The following is a 13,118-nucleotide window of genomic DNA, read 5'->3' as shown; positions in this document are numbered from 1 at the left end:
TATAAACAAATTCGACATCAAACGGCGTTTTTCTTGATTTTTTTTCAATAATAAGGATTAGGAAGTGAAGTAAAAGTCAATTTGTTTATAGTTAAGTAATATTTACTTAAGATATAGGGCACAGCTATTATTTAACAATATACAGAGACAATGTTAGGTTTCGCAATCTATCTATGTATAATATATTATAATATTTACAAATAATTTGTCGTCCGCGTGCGTTTTTCTTCGCGCACCTGCATTATAATTAATCAAATGCATTTATTTATTTTCGCTTAGCATCTGCTATTTACATTTAATTATAAATAAATAACGTATTCGATCATTTCGAAAAAGAGAACAAAATCGCGCCGATAATGAAACAATAAACAAGTGTGTGTGTGTGAATCAACGAACCAAAGCCTAACGTTTATGTACAATCGAATGGAATTTGTTTGTGCATTTCGTGCTCTTTGTTGCGATTCAGTGTTCCCTAGCCCTCTTGGCAAGGGCCTTCGCTAGCTACCACACCAGTCCTTCGTTCAGCTGTTGAGGGTTATCGGCAAAACTACCAGGCGACATGAATTCAGGTGACCCGCCACGATTGCCGCCTCCACCACCTCCACCACCTCCGGGACCATTACCCCCACCACCCATGAGACCATCAGGGCCTTGGGGACCTCCTTGCGGGAGGAAACCCTGTTCGGAAGGCATTCCCACGAAATCACTACCCATGGGCAGAGGACCATGTTCCATTGGACCTAAGGTGCATCAAAATTTAATTATTTTTGTTTTTGATAATTGCTTAGATTATTTATTACCTCCAGGAGGGAAATTCATCGGGGGACCACCAGGCCCAACCGGATGTCCAGGCATTCCAGGGAAATAAGGCCCGTCGTGCGGATGAAATGGCGGACCACCATAACCAAACTCAAATTTACCATCAGCAAAGTACGGAAATCCACCGGGGCCGTCATCGAGGCCACCCGGTGAGAGGTTCATCGGAAACCCGCGCATCTTTCGCGTTGAGCCGAAAAACGGTCCGCGACCCATCGACGTCAACTGCTTCAGGCGACGCTCTTTGCTTCTTTTATTCTGGAACCACACCTGCAAAGAAAACTTCATCTTAATTCCCATATCATAGTTTTTAACACCTCGGAAAGGGTTATGTTTTGTTTTTTTCTGTGTTTTGTGGTTTCTGCATGGCCTCCGTTCGGTTTCGCATCGACGGACGCACGTCACGTCCAGATGCCGATGATTACCCACAGCCATTACGGCGATTATTGTTATTATTCGCCTTTGCATCTTATTTTCGAAATGATGCAAGGGAGAATGTGATTCTTTATGGTTTAAACATTAATAACACCTTCTGGTTAGACTCGGGCATGAGACGCGCACCATTTTCCCATAGGCATCGCTCCGGTAAACGTAAGTTATGAGTTTGACTTGTTGAAGAAAAAAAACAATGAAAAATGAAGTTTGGGTCGACGTTCTGAGGCCCCGGCAACAATTAATCATTGTATAGGGTGTGCACGCCCACGCAGGGAACAAAATTCGCTGTTTTCTAGCAACCATCTGCCAATTTTACCCAAAAATTTTCGAAAAATGGCACAAAATTGATCATTTATACAAATGTTTTAATTTTAATGCAGAATTTATTGAAATTTCATGTATTTCCAAAGGTTATGAATTATGTATCGTTATTTTTTGTGTTGCAGGCCGAAATGAAAGGCCGCCGAAGTTGTAAATATGGGAACATCTTGTAATATCACCTAGCGGGTGGCGCGCACGCTGAGCGCCCTCAAACGCGGCCCGAAAGACATAGGTACCTTCAAAACCCGCTCGCATCTCGTAAACATCATAAACGTCTCACAATCCTCACAAACCTAAATATGTTTTAATAAATGCACAAAAAATCACGGAAAAAACGAGCCTCGCGCGCGCGCGCGCTGCATTTTATGTGGCGCTGGTTCCAGGAAGCTCGCAATAAATATTTAGCGCGAGATGGTTTTTATAGAGCATAAAATTCCGCGGCGTGCAAGTATGGTAGTAAAATTTAACCCGACACGCCCGCCGCAAGACGAGACTAATAACTTGCTAGTTATTATTAGTTAACTGGACTAATATCGAATGACCAAAATGGAGTAAAAAACGATAAAACAGAGGAAAGAGAAAAAGTGTGGTTATGCCTACATCATAACAGGCAGGCGGCGAAGGCGGTGAGGTCAAAGAAAGTGCCCCCACGGGGGTTATACTGTTATACTGTTATACAGCACCCCTGCGGAGATGAAATTGTAACATTTGCGAAAGGGATGCTAGTGGGTGGTAACCGCACATGTTCATATTTTAAACGCAACCATGTATACACCATGTTTAACAATGTGTCACAACGCGACGGCGGCAATATTAGAACAAAATTCAAAATTCAAAAAATTATTTGTTGCTTTAATAAGCAATGTAAGTTGCCTATATTATACACATCCACCGATCTAACCCGATGATGACGTATTAACATGTTGCAGCGCACGGTGGTGACAATCAGTACTACACATAACCTCCAGTTGGTTAGTTTTTGCAGTTTAGTGAATGTTACAACAAAATAAACATCTATAAACAATAAAAATCAAGTGTTGGGTGGTGTAATCATCGAATGTAAGTACACTACAGCCTAAAACTATAATTTTTCATTGTTGAGATTTAATGTGAGTCGAAATTACAATAATTTGGGCAATTCTCGGCCGATTGGCACTATAACCACAAGCGGGCCGAGGGTGCATCGCTTAGGGGGTGCATACCGTGTAATTTACTACTTCCCCTCTTGATATTAGCAATTACCATCAACCAGCGGGTAATCGTTACGCACATGTCGCCAAAATTGCAACAACTTACATCCGACATTATTGAGGTTATATTGGTTGCCTACCCACCTAACTAGTTTTTAAATCCGCTCGTAAAAGTTTCACAATCACAAACAAAAAGCTGGACATCACACAGGCGAAAGAAGAGACCGAGATAAACTCCCAAAGCGTATCGACCGGATTTACCTGGCCGGCGTTGAGAATATTTGACTTATTTTATTATATCACCACACGGGCGCGCGCAGTCTCAGTCGGCACATAAATATGATTTTTAATACGCGTTTTACGACTTTATAAATATTTTATTCATTCAGGTGTTATGGGTGTTAAACGTCGTGCATACGCTCGCATATGTTAATAATAGTAATAACGGCGTGCGCCTTTGATATTTTTCCTTCAAAAAAATAAAATAAAACTCAACGCGCAAAGAGAAAAAAGAAAAGAAAAAAAGATCGGAAAATATTTTGTCATTACACTTCTATATATATATATTGTGGTCGTAAATCATTAAGTCAGCGACACGTTTGCGCCGGCGTGACTAACGCACACTGGCGCCATCTACCGCGTGCATTCTATTGTACATTGCTTAACGCCTGCTTAGCGAAACGACCGTGCTAAATCCGAAAAAGATCCGTACCTGTATGACCCGCATCGCGAGGCCTGTCTCCTTCGCCAATTGCTCGCGAATGTGGCGTGTGGGTTTCGGCGTTTGCGAGAAGGCCGTCTTGAGGATCTCCAGCTGCTTCGCTTTGATGGTCGTCCGCGGCCCTCGGCGCTTCGCCCCCGCGCTGTTATCATCCGGCGACTTGTTCTCAGCCTGCGCGTCTCTCGCCTCCGGATCACCATCCAGCGAATTCTGATCTTCCGAGTCTTCTTGCCCCGTTTTCGAATCCTGTAGACAACCAAACTAATCACATCAATATTTTTATAGGTTAGATTAAAAATATTTAGAGGTTAGATCATTACCTGGCCTATTGAGCTGCCAATGTCCGAATGTGAGAGTGAATTGTTGTTGGTTTCGGCGCCCATGGGCGGCAACCCACTATGCAGAGGGTGGTGTTTCATAACCGATGAACCTGTACTATTATCATCATCTTCTTCGTCTTCCGAGCCTGAATCTATACCCGAAAAATAACGCACAGTTTAAAAATAAGTTATGCCTTTAATATGCAAATGACAAGTTTTCAACTTTTCAAAACTGTCTGACAAGAAATCCACCTCAAAATATATTTATGTTACACACACACACACACGCATACAGGATGTTTCATAATGGCTTGTTTCCCAGCGGGACCGCTTTACTAATTGGGGTTCTCATAGCGCACCTTTGAGTAGAAGAAGAATAAAAAAATGGCGTCATGCGGCGACGGATATTTCGCGCAAAAATATTTAAAACTAAAGCACGTAGGAGAGATAATAACACTCAATAATTACACATGGGGTACCTGGGACGATGCTTGTTGATATAATTTGAGAGTAATTTACCCTTTTTTCGGTCGGGGCCGGAGTATGATGATACTTAATCACATATAATCGGTAATAAATCATCGATATTCACGAAATTATTGAACATTATACCATTTTCTACCATTATACAATCGAGGGTGAAAGTTAAGCATTTGTAGACACTTGACCACTACCCTTACGGACAACCCTCAACCCTTAGTTTGCGGATATTACTTGCACAAACAGCATAATACCTCTGCAAACACTACAAATTTACTCTTAGGCATTAAAACAAAACTTTTATGTTTATATTTTTATTTTTTTCTGGTTGATTAATGCGCGTTTTATGCTAATTTCTTTTCTGAAAACTAAAAAAAATGCGAAAAGAATTCAGTGCGACTTGAGAAAATGTATCCGCAAATAATATTCGGCTGCCTTTAGGGGGAAGAGATGTAAAAACCACCCCTGTGGGGAAGGGCGGAATGTTTGCGCAGCGAAATTGAAACGAGATGCGATTTTGATCGCTGCGCCCGCCCCTAGCAACCGCCACCATCGGGCCGAGACTCTCGACAACCGCCCCCGGCGTGTATTCGTGTAAAAACGCCACTACATTATGCAGATGTATTTATAAGGTTAACAACGCACGAGGGGCGCCAAATTTACGCGAAATGTTTGTGCTGGAGCGTGAAGGTTGTTATAAATAATAAAAACTCGCCGCGAATGATTGACTTGAGAAAATAAAAGGTGCGGATTATTTGCATGAAGGTCGAGTGCAATCAAACGTAGCGCAAGTTGCAACATTTCTAGCGACGCAAAAGTTTTTTGTTGTTTATGCAGAAACTAACAGAGATATTAACATTAAACTTTGGGGGTAGTTGTATAAATATACAGAGTATAAAATAATGTTTGTTTCATGGAAAAATATTTTATAGTTTTTGAGTAAATTGAAAATAACTAAAACAGAATTAAATTAAGTTTGTCTTTTGAAAAATCTTGAATATCTCCGATAATATTAACTCGACATCAATGATAAATACATCAAATGAAAGCTAAACTAATTACGCATATAATATACTTTTAAAAATTTAAAAATTCCAACTGTAACCCTATTTTTTCCTAAATTCAAAATTGAAAATCGAAAAACGATGATCTCTGGCTGATCTCTGCTCGTTGGTAGAGATATTTCGTATGCATTGCGCACGCCGATCCCGACCACAGGGGTGGCATCCCTTTGTAATAACAACGCGGCATGTTTGGCAAACATCTCGACCCGCCATCATCTCACGGGGTAACAGTTTCATACAATAACATCCAACAACACTCGATTGAACCCCTCGGAATGTTTTTGCAGCTTGTTGTGATGATGATGATAAGCCAAGTTTATTTCGGCCGAAGAAAGAAAGGTAGCGGCAGCCGCGGCGGCGGTGAGTAAGCACGTTTGTTTAAAACTTCGATTAAAAAGCAATTTCACGGTGGGAAACGACGGCGCGTCGCAGGACTCTTTCGTCTCGCGCACGATTCGTTACGTGTACGCCAACAACACACACACACATCCACACATCGCGCATAACCAAAACTTTCAAAACATTCAAATTCATCAAATAACGCACAAAAAACAAAAAAAATACGAAAGAAAAAAAAAACTGCTAGTTTTCTGCGAATTTCCATGTTTAGGAAATAATAGGTGCCTATATCGATGCGTGAGACCACACACGACGATCACAAGCTCGTCTTACGTTTTGCGCGCGTATTAATAGCCTGGCAATCACGCGAAATATGAGATCGACACGTGCATACACGTTTATATAGATGGCGGGTGCGCACAGCGGCAACCAATCACACACTACTCACCGTGATGGATGGCGACTTTGTTGCCGGCTTCGTAGTCGTTCTTGCAGATGAATTTGTTGTCGTCGAGGACGTAGAGCTCCTCGCCGGTGCTCAGTTGTTTACGGCACACCAGACACGTGAAGCAGTTCAGGTGGAACACTTTGTCGCGCGCCTTGCGCACCAGGTCCGAGGGTGAGATACCTTGTCCACAACCGCCGCACTTTGTCCCATAACGTCTATTTTTATTAGCAACGAGCACACACAGTTTTTTTAGAGCACAAATTGTTGTCCGGGGCGAATATGAAACAAAAAACGAGCAAATTTAGTTAATTTCGGGGCTGGTGCGTAAACGGTTAGCGCTAGGGGGTAGAAATGGCTTGTGAGCCCTTATAAATTTCGATTATTCTATAATAGAAGCGTTTACTTTGTCGGTGGCACCCTTCGCGACTTGAGGAGATTCCCCCATGGTTAGAGGGTTGCCTACGGTGCGAAATGGGGAGGAAATCGAATCGGAAACGCACAAAACCCTCCAGAACATCAACATCAACATCAGCGGGAGGCGGCGTAAGAGGAAAACGGGAAGAGTTTGGGTTTATTAGAGAAAAACAGGAGGAAAACATTTTTATAACAAATGTTTGCAGTGTTTACATTGCATTTTCTATCCAAAATATTTGACAAGTTTATTTGCTTGTAATTTATTTGTTTTTAAGGCGATTTTTTTGAAAGTACCAGCAAAGTACAGATAATTTTCATAGCTTTAATATGGTATATAAATTAGTTAGTTTTAAATAATTCTTCTTGAGGATAATTAGTTTTTTTAGAGTTTTGTCCGTTTTTCTTAAAAAAAAATTATATTTTGTTTAAAGGCGTATAACTTTTACACCCTATATGATAAATCTACCTGCTAAAATCTAAAAGAAAGCTAATTTAACTATCTTTTCATAGGTGTTTTGTTCATTATCCTGCAATTATTACTTTTGAAGATATTCAAGTTTAAAATATGTGTTATTCTTTTTGCGCAACATTTTGATATAAAATATTTCCCTGTTTAGATTGAATTATCCCCGCATCTAAGTAAATAAACACAAACATTATTTAATTGTTGAAAGGTGTTGATGTGCGCATGACGAAGGCACACACCTGTCCACCGGCGATTAACCGGGGGTGGCTGGAGGGTTGATTGAGGTCGCGCAAGTTAACACACAACTTCGATTCGATATTCGTCGGCAATTAAACGTAATTCAACACGAAACAAACAATTATTAACACTTTACCCATGCGAAAAACGCAAAACAAAACCTAACATCACCTCCACAGTCTACCTACAACGTATTTATGGCTGCAGACTTAACGCAACATTACTTTTTCAGACGGAATTTTTACGAGTCGTAAACTTTTAAAAATCGCAACGACACAGCAAGAAAAAAAAACAATTTTAGGTTAGAAAATCCAGTGCGTGTGTACGTACTTATTTAATTACTGATCATGTTAATTAATTTTGTCATTAATATTCGTCGTAAATCACGTTTTATAGCGGGCTGACGTTGTTGTTGCGTGCATCGCGTGTGTATCACGTATTCTTCAGCGTCAATCAACAAATCAACTAAACATAACCACAAAATACTCAATAACTAACCTAAAATCTAACTTTAAATAAATTCGAGTATTTTTGGTTTATTTTTTGGGTGATAATGACGCAAATGAAAAATGTTGTCTATAATCTTGTTGTGAGCATAAATTTACCAGTTGAACGCCCATGGGCGAAAACGCGCACCGTCGGTTGGCTGGTGCCTGCTGCCTGGCTGGCTTCTTTCGACATGAAACACCGGCATTATTTATATTTCGATGCATAAATAAACTTCGAGCGGACGCACTTAAATTCGTGACGATAAATTTACACCGCTCGCTCACACAACGCGCAGCAAGCGAATGAGGAATAAAAGAATTTGATTGTCGTGTGAAAATTGACGGAATTTATGACCAAAACAAACCGAAATTAATTAAATTGACAAAAATGCATGTGGAGGGAAAAAATACGCGTGAGTGTGTTTTTTTTTTGGTTCCTACCCTCTGGTGACAATTATGTGTGCGCCTGTTTGATTTTGTTATTTATCTCATTTCGGGCACGATTCACGCCCTGGCAATTAAAAAAATATGGTTGGTAGGGTTTAATTATATGTTATTTATTGAGGTGACATCAAATGATATAGAATTATTTTTGATTAGGTGTTGAAAGGGGAGGGTTGGAATAGTTTTTGGAGTGTGGAGTTTATTAGTTAACTTTAATTGTAGATTTTAACTAGTCAATTTTTTACTATTATTTCGAGAATATACTCATTTTGTAGGAAATTTTCTCAGGTTTTGTTTGATATAATTTTTATCAAGATTGAAATTATGCTTCATTAAGATAATTAGAATTTTTAAGATGCTGCATATTTTTACTTATTAAAATTTTTATTTTCTTTGAAAGCTTATAACTTGGCGACCCTGTACATGAGAATATTCGGATAAAGTGTAAAAGAAAGCCAATTTAAGTATCTTTCTTAGCGTGTTTTACTCGTTATCTTCAGACTTTTACTTTAAGAGATATTTCTGTTTGAAATGTAGTATGACCTCTTGCAATTACGAATGTTGAGTGTTTAACATCACTAAATGTTATGCATTTTAATTAGTCTCTAAATTAATCAATAATTGTCTAATATTCTCAGACCTAAAATCATTTTATAGCAAATTTTTTAAGCTTTCATTTTATATAACTTTTATTTCATTTAAAGTGGCATTTATTAGAGATAATTAGTGTTTTTTCTAATTATGCAAATATTCCTTCAATAAATTAAGATTCATCTTTGCATGCTTATTACTTTAGTACCCTATATAATGAAATATTCTACTAAAGACTAAAAGAAAGCCAATTTAATCAGCTTTCATGGTATGTTTTGTCGATTATCCTCGGATAAATATTTCTTGAGATATTTAGGAGTTTAAAGTAAACTGTGAATATTTACAATTACATATAGTAGAAGCCAGATGTGCGCGCTTGTTATGCACTTTAATTAGTCGATAAATCAATCAATAATTATGCAATTTCTTGAGGATTACAACTATTTGATAGGAAATTTTCTCCCCTTTTATTTTATATATTTTTTATCTTATTTAAAGTATAACTTCCTACTGATAATTAGTGTATTTTGTAATCATACAAATTATCACCGATAAATTAACATTTTTCTTTGGAAAACCTATAACTTTAACACCTTAAACATTACAATATTCAAATACCTACCAAAAGACAGTCAATTTAAGCATCTTTTAAAGTATGTTTTGCTGGTTATCCTGGGATTTTTACTTTGGAAGATATTGCAAATTAAATTTGGATATAATTACCTGAAAAAGTCAGTCCTGCAGAATAGTTTTCCCTCTCTCGTGAAGCACTTGTCCGTGAGCATCGAATGACAGTCGAAGCAGCGCACGCAGTCGTTGTGCCACGTCCGCTCCAGGACGTTCAGCAGGAACTTGTCCAGGATGGGCTTCTCGCAGCCGGCGCACGATATCAGCATACCGGCGGCTGGCTCGCACCGACCTGCAACCCACCAACAATCCACAGATATTATTAAACAGAAGGCGCTGGGTGGAAAATGCCCTCGAACGACATCGGCCGCGGCTACCATTTAATCACACCCTTGACGGACAACTATAATTTAGTGAACTTGATTCGCTCAAGGCAATCATACCCGAAGACGGATGAAAAATGACCGCGACGCGCATGCGCATGACAATGATTAATTATTTTCCCAAAAGAAAAAAAAAAGGCACAAGCTTTGCCCCCGCGGGCCGCGATGAATTTTTAACCGCACCGGAGTCGTCTGGTGCTTTGAATATTTGCTGCGCTAAACGCCGCCGCCTCCCTAGCGTAATAAATCTTGCAATTTCGCGTGCATCTTTTCGCGAGTTTCGGAAAATTTAATCCCGCCGGGATATTGTAAACTCATAATGCGGCGGCCGTTAAATTCGCGACGCGTGACGCAATTAACGCACGCTTCAAGTGCGATCGAACAATGGCGGCGCAAATCGCGAACGGCGGCGGCCGACACGCATGTATTCCGCGACGCTTTTGTTTTTCGCTATCACGCCGCATTTACCATCTACGAAAATGCGCGCTAACGACCCAGGGACACATCTTTATTAAACCAAAGCAGATGCAACAAACAAATTACACGCATGCGCTCAAATCTCGGATTTGGAAGGTCGATGAGTGCATAAGAGCGGCTAGCTTACAAACTGGTTTAGCCACGAATACAGCGTGGTACTTAAGTCATGACGCGAGAGAGCAACAGTTTCCAGCGGCAGCCGACGGCAAGATATCGGACGGGACAAATTTGCATTCGGTTTGGACGCGTGTAGCGGGCACAATTTTAATGTTAGGATCATCAACAAAGCATCAGATGATAGATTATTTAATTAGCTTTCATTACGTGTATAGTTTTGATAGGGTTTTTGGGAGTATCAATGCTTAAATTGAGTTTAATTTAAATTTTAGGTGTTGAATTTTATAGCAAAAAATATTGAGCAATTTCATTTGCTTGTAATTTATTTGTTTTTAAAGTAATTTCTTTGGGTCTACTACTAAATTAAAGAGAATTTTCTTAGCTTTAATTTTATATACAACTTGAATAGTTTTAGAGAATATTTTATAAAGATATTTAATGTTTTTGTAGTTTTGTCAATTTTTCTCCCAAAAAAAACTACAAAATCTTTGAATTATCATAATTTAAACACCCTATAAACTATTCTTTTGGGGAATACTTTATCTGAAAGCCAATTTAATCGTCTTTCTTCTGATGCCTTGTTCATAACCCTATGACTTTTACTTTGCAAGATATCGGAGTTTAAAACATGCGCAAATAATTTTTACCTATGTTGTGTGCCGAATGTTGAATATACGCCGAATTGGGCCCGAGGGGCACATGGGCTAATCCGGCCCGCAGCGTGAGGGCCCCGACTGGCTGGCAGGCTGGCCCGTTCTCCAAAAAGGCCGCCAGCTTTAAGACGCGAACGCGTACCTCCAACACTATTCCAAGAACAATCGAAAAGAGTCCACAGTCTGTTAAAACACTCGCGACACTTTGCAATAGCCACTCTGTTCACGTTCGCTGATCTTATCTTATCCAGGGTAGTGTATAGCAATGGGAAAAAATGACGTGGTCCGGCGTGCGCGTGCGACGGTGCTTGGATTGCGACTGCCCGTCCCGTCTCACGAGCCGGAGGCCAGAGGAGGGTCCCCGGCACATTTGCCTTCCTCCTCGTCCTTCTCAAACCCACACCTACAAACCCATACGTATATACAACCATCGGTTGTGTGTGAGTGCCCATCGATCGTCCCCACTGCCGCCCAGAAAACAACGCGCCGATCCAACTCGCGCCAATCCGTGAGCTTGATGGTGATGTCACGCCCACCGGAATAGCTTCTGGTAGCCATCGGGGCGATGCTTATCTTCGTGTGCTCGCCAGAAGCCCAAGCAGAAGCTCGGCATTTCATAAAACACAACAAGGGGTAGCGAAAAACCAGCGCGCCCCGCAAACAGGTGAATGCAGGAGTAGAAAAATACGAATTTCTACGATTTGCCCTCCCAGGTCGTGTACCCGCCGATCCCGATTTGAAACAAACGCATTCCTTGGGCCATGGGTGTTGAATGTCGGTGTGACCATAGTGGTGGGTCTTCCAATTCAATTGTTCTGCGCAAATGAGACGCAGTATTCGCTATTGGTGATTAGTTACGCGCGACACCTTCCTGGATCACCCCCCAAGTGCGAGAAGGTAGTCACGTTCATAATTCTTGCGCCTTTTTGATTGATCAGCGCCAACATTTCAACACTCGCGCTTCGATTACGAGCTAATTTCACGTCGCATTTGCTTGTCGGCATCGGAGCCCAACCACCACCCACCCACAGGGTAGCTAACTAACGAGTTAAGCTGGATTTCAGTTAAGCCAACTTGTAACCCTCTACCTGGTTATGCGATTACTTAAGTCACTTTTTGGAAGCGGGCTTATCTTGTTATTTTTATGTAAATGTCATTTCTGACTTAAGTCAAGTCAGACACATTCATCACACCAAGCGCGCGCATTCCTGGCGTGTTTGAATGCTTCGCTTGTTTTAAGTTGCCTTTGCGCGAGATTTTACGACGCCGCAGGAATGTGCATGCGCAAGTGACTTAACTCAAAAAACCCAACCTACGTCCACAATAAATCGCAAGACAACATAAAAATTGGCGTAACTAATCACATGTTATCCTGGCCACCCCCGCGTGACATCAAGGGGTGAGCACTCGATCGCGAAATAGTCGTCGCACGCACCCGAAATACAGGCAGTTGTCATATTTTGCGTTTTGTGTTGTCTTGGGTATAATTATAATAAATGTGGCGTAGTAATTGAAACGAAAGTGACGAATCGCTCGGCGTTTACGAGTTGATGACACGTCGGCGGTCGGCGGCGACCAAAAAATCTGTTACGCTCGAGATGCGTCTCAAGACGCGCGCCACACACTTTACCAAATAAACCAAAACACGCGGAAACTACGCGAGCCAGCCTTTAATTGAACGGAAATCATCAACTTTTGTTTATATCACGCGATGATTGATTTTATTGCCCAAAAATTAACTATTTATGGAACATAAAATTCATGTGGAATCAACAACTCAACTTTGACAAGTATTATTTTATTATTTTTTTATTTTTTGTATTAATTTACGTTTTTCTACATTTTCTAACTCAATAGTGACGTCATACAACACATAAATACTCAGGGAACATCCTCGTTAAACTTCTTCTCGGATTTTACTCAATTCTGACGTCACATTCCGTCATTTTCGTCAATTTTTCCCATTTTCTTTACTCAACTTTGACGTCACATAGCAAATACTTTTCTGTGCGCCTTGGGCTGAAAATCTTGCACTTTTGACTTGATGGTACTCCTATTGTACACTGCTCCTCGCATCTCTTGTTGTT

General features: G+C 40.5%; 1 protein-coding gene across 1 annotated transcript; it reads right to left on the bottom strand.

Moving 5' to 3' along the window:
- Positions 1-80: 80 nt before the first annotated feature.
- Positions 81-11,354, bottom strand: Lim1 (LIM homeobox 1). Its single transcript, XM_065316781.1, has 7 exons — positions 11,026-11,354; positions 9,498-9,693; positions 6,135-6,349; positions 3,804-3,955; positions 3,475-3,744; positions 801-1,086; positions 81-740 (listed from the first exon to the last, which is right to left on the bottom strand). Exons 2-7 carry the CDS (start codon positions 9,668-9,670, stop codon positions 502-504), a joined length of 1,335 nt encoding a protein of 444 aa, XP_065172853.1. The 5' UTR covers positions 9,671-9,693; positions 11,026-11,354; the 3' UTR covers positions 81-501.
- Between the last annotated feature and the right edge of the window lie 1,764 nt (positions 11,355-13,118).

This window comes from Atheta coriaria, unplaced genomic scaffold (genome assembly GCF_025399875.1).
Source record: "Atheta coriaria isolate IRGN ID8LTWV9N9 unplaced genomic scaffold, Caltech_Dcor_3.1 hic_scaffold_2_pilon, whole genome shotgun sequence".
Lineage (NCBI taxonomy): Eukaryota > Metazoa > Arthropoda > Insecta > Coleoptera > Staphylinidae > Dalotia > Dalotia coriaria.
Note: the sequence above shows the minus strand (reverse complement) of the source record. Positions and strands in the feature narration are given on the sequence as shown.